We start from the raw sequence: 22,695 nt of genomic DNA, 5'->3' as shown, positions 1-22,695 counted from the left end.
TGCTGTCCATCCCAGGTCCCTACTCCCACAGGAAGCTATGGCTTCCCATCCAGGGGCAGGGAAACATTCTTCCAAGTCTGTTCCTTGGGTGACATCTCCCGGCCCAAGGTGTGGCTCTCACCACTTGGTCAGAGGAGCCTCGGGAGACCACAGCACAGGTAGATTGAAGACGTGCAAGCCCAGGTGGCCGGAAGGTGGGACAGGGTAGGGAGATCTGGAGAAAGAGGAGTGCCCCTGGGCCAGCAGGCAGTGGCAGGCCTAACCCAGGTGTCCAGCGAGCCTCCAGGACCCTCTGCTTTTCTGAGGGGCCTCCTCCCTGATCACAGAGAGGGTGAGCCTCGAGGCCCCTTCTTGTTCTGACTACCCGTGACCCAGCATCCACGGGGTTGGCTGAGACTAAGGGAAGAGGCATTTGTTACTGGGTCCTGGAAAAGAGACGGTGGGAGTTATCACTTCTGTCTCCCCTGAATGGCCTCATGTGAAATCTCTGCTCTGAGGATTACAAAAGTAGTACTGTTTTTGGCTGCACCACACGGCATGTGGGATCTTAGTTCCCCAACCAGGGATCAATCCTACGCCCCCTGCAGTGGAAGAGTGGAGTCCTAACCACTGGACCGCCAGGGAATTCCCACAAAAGTAGTACTTAATCATGGATCACTTCTCTCTCATTCCCCTTCTGCTAGGCATGTCGACTAGATACAAGTCAGCTTTAACTCTCCCCGTCTCATTCTCCATGGCTGTTAAATCCTGTCTCTGCGGTGTCTCTGCCTCCCCTCCAGCCTGGCCAGCTGCAGCCTCTCCTGCGGCCCACGATCCTCACACCTCTAGCCTGCTCAGCATTTCAGTCTCTCTGACCTGGCTGGGTGGCTTTTCAATCTCCTGTGTACCAGGCAGCCTAAAGCATCTTTTTCTTCTTTGTCTAAAGCGTCTCTGTACTCATAGCCTCCTCTGCCTGCCCACTGCCTCCAGAGACAAGTCTGAAGCCCTCTGCCGGCATTCCGGCCCGGCCTGCTGGTCCTTCCCTGACACCATCCCCAGCTCTCTCTCACTCACTCTTTACACATCCTTTGCTCAAGTCCAGCTAGACAACTCTCGGCTCCCTAGGATTCCCTGCTCTGTTCCTTCCACAGGGAACCCCTTCTCCCAGACCCCTACTGCAGTCTTTTAAAATCTCCCATCCATCAGGGCCCAGGTCTGACGTCACCTCCTTCAAGGAACCCTCCCCAGCCCATCTCTGATGGCCTCTCTGCCCCTTGGGCTCTTGGTCAGCAGTGTCACACTCTGTAGCCCTGCCTTAGTGTCCAGCAGCCCCAGCTCTCAGCAGTTACGTTCGCTCTGCACAGGCCACAGCTCTGTCCAATTCCATATCTGTTGGCAAAGGCACTGCTCACAGTAAGAGCTTAATTAGCATTTGCTCAATGGAGCCTCCATCCTAGCGAAGCACAACTTGGAAATAACATTAATAATGACAACTAGCCACCAGTCATTGACTATCTACTACGGGCCAAGCACTAGATATTATCTCATTTAATCCTCACAACAACCTGCAATAGAGGTATTTTTATCCCCATTTATAAGGGAAAAAACCTGTGGTTTGTGTGGTTAAATAATTTACCCAAGGTCGCACAGCTAAGAATTAGATAAGTTAGGGACCCAATCCAAGTTTATCTGAGGCCAAGGTTCGTGCTCTTTCCATTATGTCATGTTACTTCTGGGGAAGATCAATCTATGGTCCCAAACCCCAAAATTCATTAAAAAATTCCCAATTCAAATCCCAGAATTCATTTAAGTAAAAAAACAAATGATTTCAGGATGATCTTCACCTCTGTTATCATCAGTCACTGAGAAGGGTATGGACAACCGGGTAAGCTTGGCTGGTGTGGGTCAGGTCTCTGGGGATTCCTGGGTCAACCCTACAGTAGGGACAGACCCAAGGCAGGGGGAGCTGCAGAGTCACTGCCGCTGATTTACCCAGGTCTGCACCGGCCTGGTGAGACAGGAGCTGCGGAAAGGCCATGGTGGTGAGACGCTTTCTCTGCCAGGGGTCAGGTTTCCCAGAGAGCTGAGGGCATCCTGCTCAGGATCTGGGGGCCAAGAGCTGCCTGGTTTGCATCACAGACACACAAATTCAGACATACACACAAGGCGTTTCTCTTCTTGTCAAGGTTGGGGTGGGTTGGCGGTGTGCTGGTTGACCTAAGAACCCCACCGTTCACCTCAGGTACCTGGAGCCGCTCCTGACCCACCCAGGTCTCACCCCATCCTTGGGGCTTCCTGACAGAGTGGACCCCAAGTGACATCTTAACTGAGCCCAGGACTTATTCCCAGTAGCCTCCTGCTTCTCGGGTCAGTGGGTGAGCACATGCAGCTAGGCATGCAGAGTCATCCAGGTGAAGTGCCTTTCCTGACCTCTCTGTGACACCAAGCATTGCCTTACACCTGGCCCCACCCCTGCCCCTGGCCAAGAAGAAGGCAACGCAGTGGCCAAAGGGGCCCCTTGGGAGCTCGAAATAATGGCATTTTCAGCCTCCACCAATCTGAAGGAGGAGGAAGCAAGGATCTTTTCTGTCAACAAGAAGGGATACCGTCCAGCTGGGCGGGGAGCACCTGGGAGGTGGGGGAGAGCCAAGCTTAAGGGAACTCACGAAGTTTCTCCCTCATCTAAGGCTCAGATCTATCAGGCTAGGTCGGCCTGCCCTGGATGGCCACAGCCCCCAGAATGGAGGGCAATGGCTGACGGCCTACTTCTGTAGGTGTCTGGGAGAAGAGAGGGTGATGATATTGACAGGGCTGGGGGGAGGCAGGAAGCCGAGATGTGAGGAAGGAAGGAGAATCTCTTGTGCCCACCTGAGGGAGGGAGCCTGCTGTGAGCTGAAGTTTCTGCTGAAACAGGGCGCTCAGCATCTGGTTCTGCCGTTCCAGGTCAAATACCCTCTTCTTCAGCTTGATGCACTCCTCCCGCAGGTCCTGCCACCCCCAGGAGGTGGAGGAAGACAAAGAGAGGATGGTGGGGAGAGGGAGAGTGGTATGAGCAGTCGCCTTCATCAGAGCAGCGGGCACTCCTGCTGGGCATGCCCTTCTCTTGCAACCTCCTTCTTTGAGGGAGCTGACCCTGCCTATGTTTACGGCTATCACATCTTCTGGGGATGGTAAATTTTCTAACGTTTACCACCCCTGGTCAGAGGTAATTCCGTTCCCTTTGGCAACTTTCACAATCCTGGAGGCAATCCCCTGCCTCTTAGAAAGCACGCGTCAAAGAAGGGCCCATATAAGGCAGAGGAAGACCTGGGGGTCAGTGGCCCACATGTCAAGAAATTACCCACACTACTTGAGTAAATATTTAGATGTCACCTTATGCTTACAACATCAACATTGCTATCAGGGCCATCGAAACCTGGAGAAACTAGCTGGGGCCAGGATAACAGAAGGATTCAAGCCCAAATCAAAGTTACCATAGCTCAGAGACTTGGCCTTACCTAGCCAAGTATGGACTGTCCAAGACAGAGAAAGGGGACTTCACTGGAGGGCCAAGACGCCATTTCCACCCTCCTCTATTCCCTATCTAAACAGGTACAGGGGTCCACAGGAAGGCCCTCCCCTGCTGTACCCAGGGCCTCCTCCCAGGGCATCTGGGCTCAGGGCAGAGGGTGAGAAAGTCTCTTGTGGCCTTTTACCTTTTGGTTCAGCAGCGCCTGCACCACATGGTTGGCAACCTGGGGACAGAAAGGCAGAGCTGAGGAAGAGCTGTCAGCCAACCCAGCCTCTGCCTGGAATCGACAAGCTATCCACCCTGTGGGGAGCATCAGTTCCACAGACCTCGTCCAGACAGCGCTCGTAGGTCTCCCGCTGGTTTTCATTGGCCTGGGCCAGTGCCGAGTTCTCTGCCTGCAGGAAGGAAGAGGAGGGCAAATAGGAAGCTAAGGGATCATTCTTCCCCCGGGCAAGTCCCTCTTGGGGAAGGGGAGGCAAGGAGCCTACTAGCTCTACCCCTGCCCCAGCTCTTGGCTCTGGTCTGATTCTGCCAGGGGGAGGCCTGCAGACCCAGGGCATGAAGAAGGCAGAGCTGAGATGGCTGGTCTTTTGTTACCCCAACTTCAGTCAGTGAGGCTGCAGGGGCTGGGGAGACAGAGCAACCAGGAGGACCGAAGGTGGGAGGTGCCAAAAGTAACCCTTATTTCCCTGGGGAGAGGGCAGAGGAGCCTGGAGGGAGGAGGGCAGGGTCTTAGGCATGTAGTAAAAGGCCTAGTTTAAGGATCCATGTCTTTGTCCCTCAACTCCTGAGACCTTTCTGTGGCCTCTGCGGCCACCCCTTTCCTAGAGCAGGGGCATGAAAGGGGAGAAGAGGGGTAAAGAAGGGAGACATTCTGGGGGTTAGAATGGCCCCCCCTTGCGCACGCCTCTTGTCCTGCGCTGGCACGCAGGCTGCAGAGCAAAGAGCAAGGAAAGGGGTTCTCAGAGGGGCTCTGCTAAAGAAACGTTCAGCTCTGCTCCAGCCTGGCAAAGCAGGTTGAAGAGGAAGGCCCCCCGCACCCCAGAACCCACCCAAGCTCCCCAGGGCTCTGGCCAGCACAGCTGCCCCCCGCCGCCCCGTGCCCCACCTCCAGCTCCCGCAGCCGGTGCAGGAGCTCCTGGCAGGTGCCCGGCTCCATGCTGCCCTCACCACCCTCTCCTGGCTTCGGGTTTCCAGGGCTCCCGGCCGGCTGGTCCATGGCCTCCGACATCAGGCCCTGGAGACAAGTGAGAGAAGCCCCGCAGGCTACTCCAGGGCATGGGGAGATGAGCGGAGGCGGAGGAGGACAGAGATGAAACTTGTCAGTATTCTCGGAGTTTGGATCAGTGTGACCCCCGTGCCACGGACACTGTAACAACTCAGGGTCAGGCTAAGATTCCTGCTCACGGGACAGATACATAGACACACTCTTCCCATCTCAAGAACAGACCATTGTTTTATAAAACCCGTAACTGCTCTCGCCCTCTCACAGGTCACACAGACGCTGGCCAGGAGCCAAGAAACCTGAATTCTCCGCTGACGCTGGCCTCAGACTGGCGCCCGGTATCCTCTCGGGCAGAGTGGGAGGTGGCCTGCAGGCCTCCAAGACTCCCTGCTTGCAGCGAGGCCCCGGGGGACCAGCCTCTGTGCATGCTGGGCCCTCCACAGGGGTCTCTTGACACCTACCCCCCTACTGCTTGGCCAGCTCCTTCCTATTCATTCTCCAGGGCCCCCACTCCAAGGCCGGGTCAGGTACTGCTCCCGCACGGCTCTGTGACTGTCCCCCAAGACTCTGCGAGGGCAGGGTCACTGTCTTCACTTCACTGTCCACACTCACACTTCTTGGTGTGATACGTGGCATATAAGAGACAGACTGACAGCTGTACAGACTAGTGTGTCATTGCCTGAGCACACAGAGCCAGGGTTCTGACCTGTATCACATTATGTGATCCCCGCACCCCCCGCCCCCAAACTGTTGCCATAGTGACTGGCTTTACCTGATTAGTCCTCACCTTCCATTTGAGTTTCAATTTCTCAGCTAGAGGAAAGTACTCATTTCCTTCCTCTACACAAATATTGCAGAAATTTCCAGTAGATGGGAAACCCTTCCTAACATAAAAGGCGGGAGGCCCCCAGTCTACCACCAGCTACTTGCCTCCCTGACCCACTGCAGCTCCCACAAAAGGGGCTTTAGCACTTTGGGACCAAGGAAGAGAGGAGCCCTTGGCAGCGATCAGGCATCTGAATGCTCTTCCCCCCCCATGGGGCACAGGGGCTGCCTCTCCCACCCCAGCCCTCCTCCTCCAGTCCCCACCACCAGCACGCACAGGCTCCACAGCCTCTCACCTGTCTCTGCCTTCTCACCCAGGCTGGCACACTCATGCAAGCAGCCAGAATGGTCACCTTGCCTGTGGAGACACAGAGGGAGACGACGTCAGCCATGCATTTATTGGGTTCCTGCGGCCTGGCATCCCGGGCCATAGGGATAAACAAGCCAGAGAAAGCCCTGCCTTTATGAGGATCCCATTCTATTGGGGGAGGCAGGTAATACCAGATAAACCAATGAACAGACACCAGGTTCCAAGAAGGCTCTGGAGGTGACAGCAAGGCAGAGACCTGAATGAAGGCTGGATGAAACCCTGGAATGGGAAAAGCATTCCAGGCAGAGGAAAGAGCCAGTGCAAACATCCCCAGCTCTCAGCCAGAGGGGAATGAACAGCCACACAGCCCTTCCAAAATTCTTCTCTAATCCTCATAACCACAAAGGGAATTAAGTGCTATTATCAACACCTATATGTGAGATGAGGAAACTGAGGCACAGGAAGCTACACCACATACCCAGAGTGCATCCTGTGTGCTGGCGCTTTCTCATGCATCATCAATCGCATCTGATTCTCCTACTGACCTCGTAAAAGGAGGGCAAGGCGGGGGTGCCAGCCTGGTCTGAAGCAGGCTCCAGAGGCAAAGGATGCTGCCCACATCATATGGCAGGTTCACAAAGCACAGTGGATGGGCCTGGGTCCCCCCTTCCTATGCAACCTCTCTACACACACGTTGTACTGTGTGCTCTGTGTAGTTAGTCCCGGTGCTCTCAGAGCTTTGCAGCTAGAGAGATCTGGGTTAGAATCTGACTCTGCAAAATCTGTTCCTCACCTGTAAAATGGGGATAAGAATACTTAGTCCAAAGGGTTGTTGGAGCATGAAGTGAGATATGTAGAGTGTCTTGCATGGACTCAATAAATGGAGGCTTTTCACGTTTTGGAGCCCACTGCTACTTCAGCGGTTCACTTGCAAGTGGACTCTGAGTCCCAGGCCCGTCACCCAGGGGATCTGAGCAGGAGGGTCTCCCAAAGATGTGAGGTGCTGCCCCTCTGCCCTGCCCTCAGGGGCCTCCTCCTCTTCAACCCCGTCCCTGCCAGCCCTCCAGCTGCAGGGCCAGCCCAGTCCTCATTCTTCTCTGCCTGATACCCTAGAAAGAGAAAGGGTAACAGCAGAAAGGGAGAATGCTCCTTTCTGGGTGGGATGGGGGAGGGAGAGAGAACAAGCATGTGTGCACAATAATGGGAAGGGGGCTTCTGAAAACCAGAATAAAAGGAAAAACTGTGTAATGCGTATTTTTTAACACTCTGCCACAATCTAAAGTCCTTTGTTATTTTAACGTCATAAAAATGTATCAAGTATAACTTCATTTTGCTCGCAACATTATCATGCATGACATATTTAGAAATGGACAGGCCTCGAAAGAAACGAAAAAAATTCAGGAAAAATCCTCCTTCCCACATACACAAATAGAGGTTAAAACCAAAAAAGGCCTCGGGTTACCTCCACCATTGGACCAGTTCCAGGCCACCCCACATCACCCATCTCTGGGCCACCATCCTCTTGCCAGGCAGAGGCTCCCACTGCTCTAGGAGAGGCCTGTCCCCACAGATCACCAGTGTCCCCTCAGCCCCCTCACCACTTAGTTCCCCAGTGGACACCTCCAGGAGTAGAGGGGCTGGGGTGGGAAATTTAAAAAAAAAAAAACAGGGGGATGAAGGAGGGGAGTAGGATGAACAGGGCAGTGTCTGGAGGCCAGAAAAGGGAAAGATAAAACAGTAGAAACCTCGAGTCTTTGTTTTCTTCACACAACAAAAACCAAACTAAGGGTGAAGGTGGTTTAGGAGGGTATCTTATTCTAAAAAAAATAAAATAAAATAAAAATAAAAAAGCATCCAGCTTAGGCATGAGGCCCAGACTGCTTTGCGTGTTGAGGAGGGCAGGGACCCAACACACCCACAAAGCCAACTACTGCCACTCCTGATCTGAGCCCCTGGGGATCCCAGGGCAGGGAGGCCTGAGTCCCACTGTGACCTAGGGGAGACCCTCCAAGGGACAAGCCCCCTAAGTGCAACAACTTGGTCATGGGGGTCGGTCTCCGTATCCTGAGCAGGGCCTGGGAGAGGCTCCGGAAATGTCGGCTGAAGGCAGGCTGTGACTCAGCCCCACCTTGGGGAGAAGTTTTCTGCCCTCTGCCAAAGTGGTCCAGCCAACTCAGGGCGACGGGTTTTCTCTGTGTCTGCAGGGCCACAAGCAGAGGGCAGGCAGGAAGCTGTCAGCCTGGGTTGCTGAGTCACTCGGAAGAGGCCTGCATTTAAACTTGGCGCTGGGGAGACAACGCACGCACGCTGTGAGCAGGGTGAGTTTGAGCTCAAGATTTCTATGGTGAAAAGAAAACTTCCTGCATCTTTACCCTCCTCTAGGGAACATTAAGATCGAGAGAGATAATACCACCTCTAGCTCCCAATCTGAGCCCAATTAGGAATTTGGCCCTTCAGAGTCTGGGTTTTCGACCCAAATCTCATGAGAAAAAACAAAAACAAAAAAAACAAAAAAAACTCAGGTCGGTTCCCCAGTGGCTGTCCCTGCAGGGTCAGTGGGACCCACCTCCCCAGGGCCGAGCACCGTCATCCTCCCTCAGGCCCCACAACTGCTACTCACAGCTTCTGTGCTCAGCCCACCTGGGGCCCAGGAACAGCCCTGGCTTGGGTTTTTCAGGATGGCCCTGGTTTCAGGCATTCCTCTGGTGGTCCCACACCATATCCCAGATGGTGGATGTGGGTCTGGAACACATGGTGCTGGCCAGGATGGGTAGGGATGGAGCTGCAGTGGGTGGGAGCTTGAGCTTGAAGGGGAGGCTTCTCCCGCCAGAACTGCCAGCGGGCAACCCCGCCCCGCAAAAGCCTGATTCAGAGGGAGGTGACCTCAGTGCTGAGGGGAGGGAGGGGGAGGAAGGGAGGAAGAGCAGAGCCTCTCTGGCCCTCCTTCAGAGACAAGGAGGGAACAGCTGCTCAGGGGGTTTCTGGCTAACCCGGGGATGAGGTGGGTGCAGCCCCATCCCTGAGTGAATCTGGGTGACCACTATCTCTTCAGCCTAGTCAGTCATGTAAGGCCCCCCAGCCCCAAAAGATGGGACTGTCCTGGCCTTTCAGTCAGCCAGATCAAAGGAGTAGAGTCTGCAGCTCCCACCCCCTCTCCAGCCAGGGCACCAGCAAGACCCCTCCCTAAACTCAGAGTCCAGGCCTGGGAGGAAGGGGCCAGAGAGATGGCAGCAAGCCTGTCCTCCAGGCTCCCTTACCCTGGCCCTTAGCCAAGGCCTTTGGGCCCTGATGAGCCCCTCGCTCACCAGCTGTTCCCCCCCCGGAGTCCTCTAGGGAAAAAAGCAAGGGGCCAGGAGGTGGGGGAGGGGTGGGCAGCTGTGGGAAGGCAGAGATGGAGCTCACTTTAATAACAGAATCATCCGTAACACAACCATTTCCCCTCTGCTCCCCCCATCCCCCAGCTGCTTTCTGAAATCCCAGTCACACCCAAAAGTCTACTTGTAAACAGCAACTTCTTCACCCACAGCAAACGCTCCCTTCCAGACAAGATCAGCCCTTGCGCTGCCCTGGGGTGTGGGGAGGAAAATGAGGACTGAGGCCCCAGGGCATTCCTAGCCTGAAAGTGGCCACCTTAATCTGGCCTAAAGCATCTTTTAGCCCTAAGTATTCCAACTGGTCTCCTCCCCACTCAGGGAAAGAGGCAGACAAGAATTTCCTTTCCTCCTCCAGACAACTGGCCCCAAGACACAATAGCCCTTCTGAGAGGCAAGTGTCCATGGGGAAGGGGCCCACTGCACCCCTCCTCCAACTTCCTCTTCACAGGCACTCCAAGAACCTCCAGACCATGGTATAGGTTCTTTCAAACTGACAGTAGGACAGTCCCCTGCCTTTCCAGGCAGGGCAGGAGGAAGGGCAGCAGTGTTACAAGCTCAAAAGGCTTATAGATTTCAATACCCTTTCTCTCTCCTCCCCCAGATCCTCAACGTTCCCTGTTCACAGCATAACCCAACAATAAAAGCAACTGCTGCGGGTGGGGAGAGGGAAGGGGCCCGGACAGACACAATGGGTTTATTTATAGGGGCACACACCAGGGGTTCTGCAGCCAAGAAGCTTAGGCCCCACTCCCAAAAGCCCAGCAGGCCCATCCCAGCCCGGCCAAGGGTACTGGAAAAAGCCTCAGACCAGAAGGCAGAAGGCTTATAGTCCCAACAATGCAATTTATTTGCTGTGTGACTTTAGGCAAATCACTCAGTTTCTCAAGGATAAGTTCCTTCATGCCAAGTGGAGGTTGTTCTAGAACAGTGGTTCTCAAAGTGTGGTCCAGGGACCCCGAGGCCCTTTCAAGGAATCTACAGGGTCAAAACTATTTTCACAATATGACTAAGACATTATTTACCTTTTTAACTCTCATTCTCTCATGAGTACATAGCGGCATTTTCCAGAGACTACGTGATATGTGATAACACAACAGATTGAATACAGAAGCCGATATGAGAATCCAGCTGCCTTCTATTAAGTCAGACATGACAGATTTGCAAAAATGAAGAACAATGCCATTCTTTTCACTATTTTTTGTTTTGGAAAATATATGATTATTTTTCATAAAATATGTTAACATGGGTTTATTGTTACTTTTGAATGAATTAAATAAATGTTTAAAACTCTCAGTTCCAATTTGTATGACAGTAAATGTCAATAGGTACAATCTATATGAATCAAAGCTCTTTGAGGTCTTCAATTTTTATATTGTAGAGGGGTCCTTAGACTCAGCAGTTTGAAAAGAGTCACTTTTCTTAGAACAGTGTGGTCCAGTAGACCTTTCTGTGATGATGAAAATGTTTATTCCATGCTGCTCAATATGGCAGCCACCAGCCACACATGGCTACTGAGCATTTGAAATGTGGCTGGTCCAACTGAGGAACTGAATTTTAAATTTAAATAGCCATATGCAGCTGGTGGCGACTATACTGGACAGTGAAGTTAGAAGATCCCTGGGATTCCTTGACTTGAGCATTCGAGGTCAATGCTTCTTTCCAGTCTAGAGTAGGGAAGGGAAGGACAGGACTTAACACTCCTGTCCCCAGGCTTTTGCTCACGCTATTTCTCACTCTCTCTTCACCAAAGGAAGGCCATCTCAGCCACATGGGCAGTCCTGCTGGCACTCTTACCAAGGCTTAGAGTTGCTCTCTCATTCTCTGCAATGACTCACACCCTCTCCAATCGCCTCAAACTTCTGGTCTACCACCTCCCCTCGCTTCCCCAGCGGATTGAAGCCAGCAGAGGAGAAACCCCTCAAACCTCCCGCCACCACAGTCCCAGCCCCATCGGAGTCCTTTGTACTTCCTTCTCTCCTCCTATTACAGCAGAGCGGCTGCCCTTTTCCCAGGCAAGGCCAGTCGTTCCTACCCCAGACCCTCCCCATTTATGTCTTCAGGGTCTACTTCCTGAAGGGATCTTTCCCATCTACCTTTACAACTTCTCAGGTACCTTTCATCTTAAAAATAATTTCCCCCTGACATCTCTCCAGATACTGCCCTCTTTTGCCTTTCACAGCCAAACTTCCCAAAAAAAAGCCATCCTCACTTCTCACTCCTTCCTCAACGTGGTCCAACTTCAGCAGTAGCTACCACAATGCTAAATCTTACAATGTTTTTCAGTCCCCATTGCCTTCTCAAGCACAAATGCCTCTGGTGGCACTTCCTGCTGGACTATGTTTTTTAAAGCTTTGAGACGTAGTTCAACTCCCACACAACTCACCCATTTAAAGTGTACAGTTCAGTGGTTTGTAGTATATTCACCGATATATACAATCACGGCCATTGTCAATTTTAGAACATTTTCATTACTCCTTAGTTACCAGCCCCTCACACCCAAACCAAGGCAACCACTAATCTATTTTCTGTCTCTATAGATTTCCCCATTCTGGACATTTCATATGAATGGAATCATACAATAGGTGGTCTTCTGTGACTGGCTTCTTTCACTCTGCATAATGTTTCCAAGGTTCATCTCTGTTGAAGCATGCATCAGTACTACATTCCTTTTTATGGCCACATAATATTCCATTGTATGGCTGTGCCACAATTTGTTTATCCATTCAGCTATTGATGGACATTTGAACTGTTTCCACTTTTTGGCTATTATGCATAACGCTGCTCTAAGCAGTGTACACACCAGTGTACAAATTGTCTGGATGGATGTTTTCATTTCCTCTTGGGTATACACCCAGCAGTGGGATTGCTGGGTTGTATGGTGACTTTAGGTTTAACTTTTTGAGGAACTGCCAAACTGTTTCCCGAAGTGGATGCACCATTTTCCCCGACCAGGGATCGAACCGAAGCCCGAGTTCCATCAACAATATGTGAGGGCTGTAATTTCTCCACATCCTCACCACTTGTTATTGTCTGATTTTCTGATTCTAAGTCATCTTAGTAAATGTGAAGTTTTTTTTTTTTTTTTTGGCTGTGTTGGGTCTTTGTTGTTGTGCACGGGCTTTCTCTAGTTGCGGCGAGTGGGGGCCACTCTTTGTTGCAGCGTGCGGGCTTCTCATTGCGGTGGCATCTCTTGTTGCGGAGCACGGAAACTAGAGCGCAGGCTCAGCAGTTGTGGCACACGGGTTCAGTTGCTCCGCGGCATGTGGGATCTTCCTGGACCAGAGCTCGAACCCTTGTCCCCTGCATTGGCAGGCGGATTCTTAACCACTGTGCCACCAGGGAAGTCCTGAAGTGATTTTTATGGTTTTGATTTATATTCCTCCGATTGATGATGTTGAACATCTTTTCATTGGCTTATTGGCAATTTGTATATCTTCCCTGGAGACAAGTCTATTCAGATCCCTTTGCCCATTGTTTAGTTGGGTTATGTGTCTTTTTACTGTCGAGTTGTAAGAATTCTTTATATATTCTGAACACAGGTCCCTTACCAGATATATGATTTGCAAATGTTTTCTCCTATTCTGTGGTTGTCTTTTCTGTCTTGATAGTGACCACTTCCTCCTGGACAACGTTTCCCTTGTCTATCACTCTCTGCAGCTATCTTCCACCTCTTCTTCTGTGTTAGTTATTTGTGAGTGTATGTGTGTATACCTTAAAAAAAAAACAAACAAACAGACATAGCAGCATGCTCTCACTGTTCTACATCATTCATTAGCAAAACAATTTAAAAAAAAAACCACACATGGTCCAGTGGGTAAGACTCCACGCTCCCAATGCAGGGGGCCCGGGTTCAATCCCTGGTCAGGGAACTAGATCCCGCATGCATGCTGCAACTAAAGAATTCACATGCCACAACTAAGAAGTCCACATGCCGCAACTAAAAATCCCACATGCCGCAATAAGACCTGGTGCAGCCAAAATAAATAAATAAATATTTTAAAAAAAAACAATCCATAGACTTTATTTGGATCTTAACCAGTTTTTCCACTGATGTCCTTTCCACTGGTATTCTATCCCAAGATCCAATCCAGGATCCCACATTGTACTTAGTCACCATGACTCCTTAGTCTCCTGTGATCCATGACAGTTCCTCGGTCTTTGTTTGTTTTGGCCGCTCCAAGCGGCTTGCAGGATCTTAATTCCCCGACCAGGGACTGAACCCAAGCCCTCTGTGGTTAAAGTACGGAGTCCTAACCACTGGACCGCCAGGGGATTCCCAGTCTTTGTCTTTTATGACCTTGACACTTTGGAAGGTAACTGGTCAGTACTTTGGAGAATATTGCCTAATATGAGTTTGTTTGATGTTTTCTCCAATGAGATTGAGGTTATGGATTTTGGGAAAGAATATCACAGAGGTGATGTGCCCTTCTCAGTGCATTCTATCAGGGGGTGTGTATACATGATGCTGAGATATCTTATTACTGGTGATGTTAACCTTGATCACTTGGTTAGGTGGCGTCTACTAGTGGGTTTCTGTACAGTAAAATGAAAACATACTTTTTCTTTTGTTAATAATAAATATTTGGGGGGAGGGCAATACTTTGTGACCATGCAAAATCCTGTTTCTGCTTAAATTTTCACCCACTCATTTTAGGGTTCATCAGTGGATCTTGCTTGCAGCAATTACTATGGTGCCCTAACAATAATTTTCAATTTCCCTCATTCCTTGTAATTTATTAATTGGAAGTTTTCTGTAAGAAAAAGCTGTCTCTTCACTCCCATTTATTTACTTAATTACATATTTGTATGAGTATGGACTCACGGGCATTATTTTATTCTTTGGATTTTAATCCAATATTATCATCACCACTTATTTTACTGCTTAAATTCCAGCTTCGGCCATGCTTTCAGGTTGGCTCCTGTGTCCTTTCAACATGCCTCCATTAAAAAAAAAACGTTTACTTATTTTTTAACATTTGCTTAGTTTCTGGCACGAGAAGATGTTCCAAGCTGATCTTGTATTTTCCCTGCCACAATCTCTTTTCCAAGGGAGCTCTAGCAGAGCAATCTTCTTTCTAAAACTGTAAATCTGATTGCGTCCTTCCTGCTTCAAATCTTCCCATGACCGCCTACTGCTTGGGGACAGATGAAAGCCCTCAACATGGCCCTGGAAGCCCTGCCCTGGGCTGGCCGCAGAGCAACAATCTTCTGAAAAGTTGTCCTGGACTGACGTGGCCCACGTTGATCTCTCTTCTTCAAGTGCCTCCTGCAGGATCAGTATTTCAAACTGTAATGCGTCCTGTTCTCTAGTACTCTCTGAGAGAAGGGGCAACTTCCATGCTGTTAGAAGGGGAGCTCCCTGAGGAGGGGCCCTGCTTATATTTCCTTTCCCCCACCCCTACTTCCTGCCAGGGCACTGCTCCTGCCAACGAGGTCCTGAACTTGGTGATCTCCTTTCATTACAGACAGAAAAAGACCAGAAAGACAGGACAGGTGAGAAGGTACAGTGGACTCATCAGGTTCCCTTAAAGATCCCCAGTGACAGCCCCCAACCCAAGTGGCTCTGAAGGTCCAGATGACAAGCCACACTGAGAAGTAAGCAAGGACATTTTCAGATTTGTCCCGAACATTGATATGACCTTTTCCAAGCTCTCAACCTTCTCCCAGGTCTCAGTGATGCCCTCTGGCAAAGGGACTAATCTATTCATTCTGCAAATATTCTGGGCAGATCACTCAGTGGGAGGTACAGTGCTGGGTATTGGGAGGCAATTGAGAGATGGGTCAGTTCTTTTCAGACTTCTTGGAGCTTTCAGACTAGTAGGGGATGTAAGACATGTAGGTAAATAGCTGTACTGTGAAGGAGGTTCCACAAGAGAAGTCTTTGAAGAACTTTAAAAATCAGGAGAGAAATATTAAGCTGGAACAGTTTTTCAGAATTTGAGCATCTAGGGAACTCAGCCTTTTTAGACAGATAGGGTTTAGCTACAAGGAAAAGGGAAGGGGGTCATTCTAGGCAGCAGGAGGCAGACGTCTCTGGGTGTGTATGGAAACAGAATGACTCAGTGCAGCTGGACTGAAGGGCATTTGAAGGTGAGTGTTTCTTGGTCCCCTGGCCCATGCCAGTTACCAACTCATCTCCTATCTCCTGACCGAACAGGAGAATCAGCATCTTTTCAACATCCTGGGTGTAACTGGAGACATATGCTGGGTCCCACAGGAGGAACAGAGGCAGAGAGGCTCCTGGAGACAATACCAGAGCTGACAACTGGAACTTCAGCTATCTGCTCTCCGATCCAAGAGAAAAAGGGCCTGGGAGGCTGCACAGCCTATTGGCTCTCAGGCTGCACCTGCAGGCCCCAAAGAGCTGGGCATATACTCAGCCAGCCCCCCATGCTCAGTCCCTAGTACTCACTCCCCCAGGCTTCATATCCTGGCCTCTTTCTTCAAAGGGAACGGGCTCTGGCCAACCAAGTGTCTTCCTGTCCAGGCAGCTTTACTGTTGGCTCAGTGGGTGCCATTTGGCCAGAGCCCATAGGTGACCTCTTAAGCTGCCAGCTCTGCTCTGGGAGGAGAAAGTAGCTCTGGTTCACCCACAATTCCGACTAGGCTCTCCTCGTTTGTGCCCATAAATGGGAGTCAGGCTTCCTTGATTCCAGTCTGGCTCAGTCATACTGCATGCCCCTAGGTGAAGCCTAGAAACCCCCGACTCAGTTTTCTTATCTGTCAAATGGGGTGATCTCCTTCTCTGACTCCTCTCTTCCCAGAGGGCATAGAAGAGAAGGATGAGATCACGTCTGGAAATGGACTGCATCTGAGAAAAGAGATCCCCTTGTGTGGGGTGGGGGATGTGGGGGTGAGGAGCCCAGCAGGGCCTTTAGGGAGAAGCCCTTGGATTTGATGCTGCCTTCCTCCTATGGGCCCCACAGGCTTCCCAGGAAAGCAAGGCGGGTAGAGAGGAAGGGACAGCAAAGCCAAGAGCTTTAGCCTTCTTCTAGCCCCGGGGACAGGAAGTGAGGTGCCGTCTACAGAGGAAGTGAGAAGCAAACACCCCCCAACTTCCCTTCAGCCTGCAGTGGAAAGGAAGGCTCTAGCTTCAGGAGCCCACAGGCCCAGAGCTGGGGAAACAGAAGGCAATGGGATGGAGGCAGGGGAGTAGGCATTTGCAGCACCATCTGGCAGAGAAGGGGGCCTCTTGTCTTGGACACAGTAAAACTCAAGGGGTCCAGGACATCCCACAGACTGGGGTAGTGGGGAGAAAAGACACCACTGAAGTCAAGTTGAGGAACCCAGCTTCCCAGGTCACGTGGTACCATTTCTGCAGCCCTGGCCCCAGATTCCTGCCCCAGCTCTGTGATGTGTCACGTGCCTGCCCCTACACACGCACATCCCTCACACGCCAAGGTGGGGAGGGCCTCTGATTATCTGGTCTCACAGTGCTTGTCCTTCTTTTGCAGCCTCCATCACAGCTGTAACTTTATAACTGTTTAATTATTTGATTAACATGGACTTCTGGGATCACCACTGTATCCCCAGAGCCTGGCACCACACCTAGTACTTAGTAAGAGCTGGCCCTAGATTGAGAATTCCTTGGTTTTGGCATCCGAATGAAGTTTGGTATATGAAGGTAAATGAACCCTGCTCCTGGCCTGGGGTCGACTGGGGGACCCTGAGGTGGGTGGTGAAGGTCAGAAACCAGAGTCCTGACATGGTGGCAGAAGAAATCTCTGTACACACAGATACTGCCAACTGGTGACAGATGAAGACAGTATATTCTATTTGCTATCTTTTGGGCAAGGGGGGGGGGGAAGAATATATACTTGTGTTTATTTTTGTATTAAAAAACCAGGGATATGTAAGAAATTAATAAGTGATTATCTATGGAGGGAGAAGGGGTGGAGCGGGGAGTAAGATTTCTCAATGTATGCCTTTTTGTATCATTTTGATCTTTGGACTATGTAAAAAAAAATCTAGTGAAAAAATAAAAGAATATAAAACAAAAAAAAATAGAAGGAATAACCACTTGACCAGGTGACTTCTAAAGCCCCCCCAGATGGGGCCATCTACTCTCTTCTTCCCACGTTAGGAAGCAAGGACCAGGCCCCAGGACAAGGGAGGGGTGAGGAGGTCTAGACAGATGAGTGTGGGGTCTGGCCAAGGAACACCAGTTTCTTCACTCTCTTTCTTCTCAGCAATCTCTCCCCGACGTAGGGGAGAGGCCCCCCCCAGCCCCCGCTGTGGTGGGCATTCGTAGCAACTAACTATTCAGAAGTTAGGGGACTTCTCTGGTGGCACAGTGGTTAAGAACCCACGTGCCAATGCAGGGGACACAGGTTCGATCCCTGGTCTGGGAAGATCCCACATGCCACGGAGCAACTAAGCCCGTGCGCCACAACTACTGAGCCTGCACTCTAGAGCCTGCGAGCCACAACTACTGAGCCCACGCGCCTACAGCCTCTGCTCCGCAACAAGAGAAGCCACCATCGCAATGAGGAGCCTGTGCACCACAATGAAGAGTGGCCCTCAGTCGCTGCAACTAGAGAAAGCCCGCATGTAGCAACAAAGACCCAATGCAGCCAAAAAAGTAAAATAAATATATCTCAAAAAGAAAAAAGTTAGTCAGGGCTACTTCCGCCTGGATAAGAGCTGGGTTCATTCTTACTCCTGGGAAGGGGGTAAGGTCTGGCCAAGGGCAGAGGCAGAGGTGGGAGCTTGAGCAAGGGGAAGGTTTGGGACAGGTAGCGATAAGGTAGGGTAAAGGACTCCTGAAGTGCCTGGGGCTTCTGCGGGCAGGTTCTGGGGGTGTCTCAACAGATCCTCACACAAAAGGGCCAGTTACAGCCCTCACATCAAGCCAGCTGGGAGTGAAATAAATCAGCCCCTGGAAGAGCAGCTGCTGAGAACCCCACGGCCACACCCCAGGAATTCCAGGGCCTCTCACATTCCCCTCCAGGAAAGACCTCATCATTCTCCTACCCAGAGGGTCTTCAGGGAGGGACAATTTCAAGCCCTGCATTATAGTGAGAACTGCAGACCAACACCCCAAGCAGCACTCACCACTCAAGTCTTGCAGGCAACAGCACAAGCAGCAGAATGAGGCATCTCTCCTTTTAAAATACCTATACTTTTTTTTTTTTTTTTAAAGCTTAGCGAGTCCTGGAGAACTCCCAGAGCTTAAGGACCAGCATAAGGTTCAGGGAGCTGTGCCTGACTGGGCTCTTCTCAGCAGCTGCTGGATTTTTAGAAATCAGGAAGAGCAGCAGTGATAATTCACCTTAATAACAACCTGGCCTCCTCAGGCCTCTTTCATCTGTGTGACTCCCAGAGTAGGGAAAACGTTAATTACCAAGCAGGTGCCACACCCCAGTGATGATGTCTTATTAATCTATCAGCACAGACTGGGAAACTGAGGCCCAGGGAGAAAGATCTGGCTCACACGGAGCTAAGGATATAGGTGCCGAGGGCCACTGGGCAGTGAGGAACTAGAGCTCCATATCTGTCGTGCTTTGGGAAGGTGCTGAAGACAAGGGCGCTTCTTTCAGAGTCAGCCAGACCTGGGTTTGGGGTGAAGGTGAGGAAGACCCCACATATGTGCCCCAAGCCCCCTCCCCAGGCTGCCAGGACCTGGTGGAAGCCTTGGCAGGGAGTCCAGGGTTCCGATCTTGAGCCAAAACACTCCTCTCCCAAAGCACTGTAAAGCAGGCCAACAGCTGCTTTGAGCACCTCCGCCACCTCTGCAACGTGCACAGGCACTATAGGCTAAGGGAGGGCTCAGCTCTCCAAATAGCCCCACGTGACAGGCGCAGTCCATGAAGTGGGAGCAGGAGGCACCTGGCAGCCAGGTGGGTAGATCAGATCAAAATCACGTCAAGTGGGGAGACTGCTTCTTTGGGACCCAAGCCCATCTCAGCAGCCCCCACCCACCTTTGGCACTGACCTTAAAATAATGAGATCTTTTCTACAGCAAGGCCTGCCTAGTCGGTCACTGCTTTAGAAACCGGCAGAGGAGGCTCAGCTGGTCTGTGCCTCCTCCAGGAGAGGAGGGGAGGGTGGTCACAGAAGACCAAATATCTTTTCCCACTGTGGCCGTGGAGGGAAGCAGCACACACCTGAATGTGGATGAAGTGTAAAGATGGAGGCACTGCTTGTGCAGATCCACCTGCAGCCTACTACGTGCTTGGTACTGTGAGAGATGCTGGGAACAGACACAACCTCAGCTCTGGGGAACCATAAGTGTCAAGCCAGGGAGCAACCAAAGACCTTGTCTTCCAACCCTCCAGGGTAGGGCCTGGGGAAAAATATTAAGGGTGTTATTCTAAGGGATTTGAAGTTGTTTTTCTTCAGCATGTTAAGAGAGCTGACCAGAGCCCATGGGGGACCCTGAGATAACACTCTGACCCCAAGGGCTTAGCTCTCCACAATATCAGGTTCAAGAACTGCCCTCTCTGCCTTAAATCTGGCCAGGCCCCCTCATGCACAAGAAATTAAGGCAGAATGGTACAACGTAAAACATTAGACCAGAGTCAGGAGCCCTGCCTCTGACACTCATCATTGTACAAATCACTTCCCCCTCTAGACTTCAGTGTACTCCCCACCTTTTTTTTCAGTTTCCCCATTTTTAACATGAGGGCATTGGACTAGACTGTCTCTAGGATTCCTTCCAGCCTGTGACTCTATGTTGTTTTGACATAGTGGCAGATCCCAGATTGATTTACATAAATTTGCATGTTCAATCAGAAATCCCAAACTCCAAGTATAGAAAATCCAATCAGTCCATTAGTGCAGCCAGACTGGGGCTAGAGGAGTCTGCCAGGTTTGGGTGAGGATTGTCAAAGCAGACAGTGGTAGTGGTGGTGAATTAGGGGAGGAGCTGGGGAAGCAGGGGCAGAAGCGGCATTTGTTCTGAGAGACGTGCTTCTGGTGACCCAAGGCTGATGGAGCCAGGGACCCCTCTTTTGCTATCAGGCAAGAGTCCTTTCTCCTCCTGCTTCTAACAGGGCCTCTGGCTGGCTGGCCTCAGAGCCACACCCCAAGAGGAAACGGCAGCCTCTGCCTAGCAACAGCCACATCCTTCACTCTGACAGGGACTCCACTGTTAACCACTTTCTGGGAAACTGACCTTCCTGGGAGCTTCCATTCTCCATCCCAGGGGTTTCTAGCAGTGAGGAAGGTTTCCTTGGGGTCTAACCTAAATACCTCCTGCTGTAGCTTCACTCTCATGGGCAGCAGGGCCCAGGGAAGAGGGCTCCTGGGGAGCTAGCAGAGGGAAAAGCAATGCAGGAGAATGCTCCACATTCAACCAATCCCACGGCCTTTTTAACCACCACCTCTCCTTTAACATCTCCCTCAGCACCTGGGAGACCAAGGATGAAAACAAACAAGAAGAACGTGAAGGTCTTTGGTTCTTGGGCTAGAGAGCAAGTCCCAGCCTGGAGAGTCTGACTCCTGAGAAAGCTCTACCCCCCAGGATGGAAGAAGGAGTCTGGGAAAGGTGGGGTTGCGGCAGTCTCTCCCTGCTGCTGCCTGGCTGGCGTGGCAGGGTCTGGGAGGCTGGCTGGGCGAGGGCAGTAGGGAAGATTCCTTACACCCCTTGCCTGGGAGCTGGGGGTGTGAGTACAGAGGTGAGGTGAGTAGGGCCAACGGGTGGGATGGGCAACAGCAGCGGGGCTCTCCTTGTCCTCTTCCCATTAACAGGGTAGATGAGTGTGCTGTACTCCCTGGCCCAGATCCTAAAACAAGTCCCAAAAGCTGAGATGCAAACTGTCTCCTGGGAATCTGCTTCCCCTGCTGGCCCTTGGCTGCCTCCTCCTCTCTCAACCGCTCCCCAAAGGCACAGCTCAAAGACTGGCCTGCCAGGATGTCTCACCAGAGGCCTTGATGGGTGGGCCAAACCCCAGCCAGCAGGAGTTCATACTCCAAGGCACCAGGGGCGAGCAGCACAGTGGCTATTCTTAGGCAGGATAAGGGAGTCTGTGTCCCTCCACCCAAGGTTCTACTCCTAAGCAGCTTACCTCTTCAAACTTAGCCACCCTGCTGGAGGACCTTACTCCCCTCCAATTTCACTCATCAGTGGAACCACACAATGTCAAAAAGTGGAAAGGAATAGTAGAGCTTTCTAATTCAACTGCTGAATTTTACACATGGTGGAAAAGAGCACCAGAGAGGCAAACTACCTTGGCTAAGGTCACACAGCAACCTATGAAGAGCAGGGACCAGAGCTTCTGACTCCCAGTCCACAGTGATAACAGCTTGGTCCTCATACACACTGGTTTCTGCTTGCCTATTGTAGAAGGGCCTTTTTCCCTGCAGCCCAGGCCATCTGCCTCTCCAGGTTCTCACTCTCTTCCAAAGGCCTGAGCTGGAGAGAGATGCTGGAGGGCTCACACCACCTCATGCACAGACCATAAACTGAAGACAAAGTTGAATGAAGTGGAGATTATCTTCCTAGACAGGGATGCAAGTGTTTCTCTGAGGTAAGAAACCCACTAACCCCACGTTGTTCTTAGAAAGACAGGAACCCAATAAATATGAGAAGTGAATTTTGTGTCTCCTTTCTTGAAAGACAAGGAGTCTCTGAGTCAGCTGGCATATCTTGCAAGAGAGGGTCTGCAACAAGGCAACTGGGCTAGGTTCACTTTCCCCAAAGTACCACCCACAGAACCATTAGACACTGACCATTAGCTACTGTCCTCCAGGACCACACCTGTCCCAGGCATTTGTTTCCACCACTATCTCTGGCAGACAACTGTGCTTAAGCAGGAGGACCTGTGGGGGAGGGAGAGCAGTGGTAGGGAGGGCATAGAAGCACTGCCTTTACAGCCAGACAACCGGGCAGCCTAAGATCCCTGGCTACTCAGGAAGGCAGGCATTTAAGAAGTAGCAGCTGGACAGGCTGGTGGATAGCGCTGAGACACCTGGAAAACCAGGCCTGTGGGAGGTAAGGGTCCTCCGTGCCCTTGGGGCAGTGCCAGGGCTGGAGAGACCACGGGGGCTGGGGTTCAGACAGCCGCTTTCCTAGTCGGCCTAGGCCAGTGGAGTGTCGAGCACAGATAAATTCTCTGCATTCTTCTGGCACCGCAGCCAGGACCCAGAGAGCCTTTCCTGCAAGAGCTGTCCTGGCTTCACTCCCTGCCCAGCCCTTCTCCCTTCCTCAGCCTCTCTTTAGTGTTCAGCCCACCCAGCTACCCTTCTCCTTCCCGCAGTCCCTCAGAGCCACTGAAGGGTCGTTCCGGGAGACCCCTATCTCTCCGCCTCCCCCCACCTCTCCCCCACCCCACCGCCCCAGGCCACGGAGACAGCAAGGAGTGCGAAGAGAAGCCAGAGGTTCGTCTCCGCGCCTGCGCTTTGGGGAGAGCCTCCCCCGCGCAACAACCCAGCACCGCTAAGCGGCACCCGTACGATGGGATGCGGGTGGGGTGGGGTGGGGTGCGCAGCTGGGGCAAGGTCAGTGCTTTCAAAGGGGGCGGTAGACCGG

General features: G+C 51.6%; 1 protein-coding gene across 7 annotated transcripts in view; it reads right to left on the bottom strand.

The window, feature by feature from the left end:
* NCKAP5L (NCK associated protein 5 like) overlaps positions 1–22,695 on the bottom strand; it is a gene marked incomplete at its 5' end in the record, with an annotated part of 47,906 nt that overhangs the window by 7,454 nt on the left and 17,757 nt on the right. For 3 of the 7 annotated variants that reach the window (XM_079937233.1, XM_079937235.1, XM_079937232.1), the window contains 5 exons: positions 2,848–2,967; positions 3,675–3,713; positions 3,817–3,885; positions 4,599–4,727; positions 5,837–5,898. In XM_079937233.1, coding sequence (XP_079793359.1) covers positions 2,848–2,967; positions 3,675–3,713; positions 3,817–3,885; positions 4,599–4,727; positions 5,837–5,872 — 393 coding nt within the window. Of the gene's footprint in view, positions 1–2,847; positions 2,968–3,674; positions 3,714–3,816; positions 3,886–4,598; positions 4,757–5,502; positions 5,586–5,836; positions 5,899–22,695 lie in introns of those variants that run through there. The other 4 variants (XM_079937236.1, XM_079937234.1, XM_079937237.1 and 1 more) reach the window with 3 other exon arrangements.

This window comes from Stenella coeruleoalba (genome assembly GCF_951394435.1).
Source record: "Stenella coeruleoalba genome assembly, chromosome: 11".
Taxonomy (NCBI): Eukaryota; Metazoa; Chordata; class Mammalia; order Artiodactyla; family Delphinidae; genus Stenella; species Stenella coeruleoalba.
This window is presented reverse-complemented; position numbering and strand designations above follow the sequence as displayed.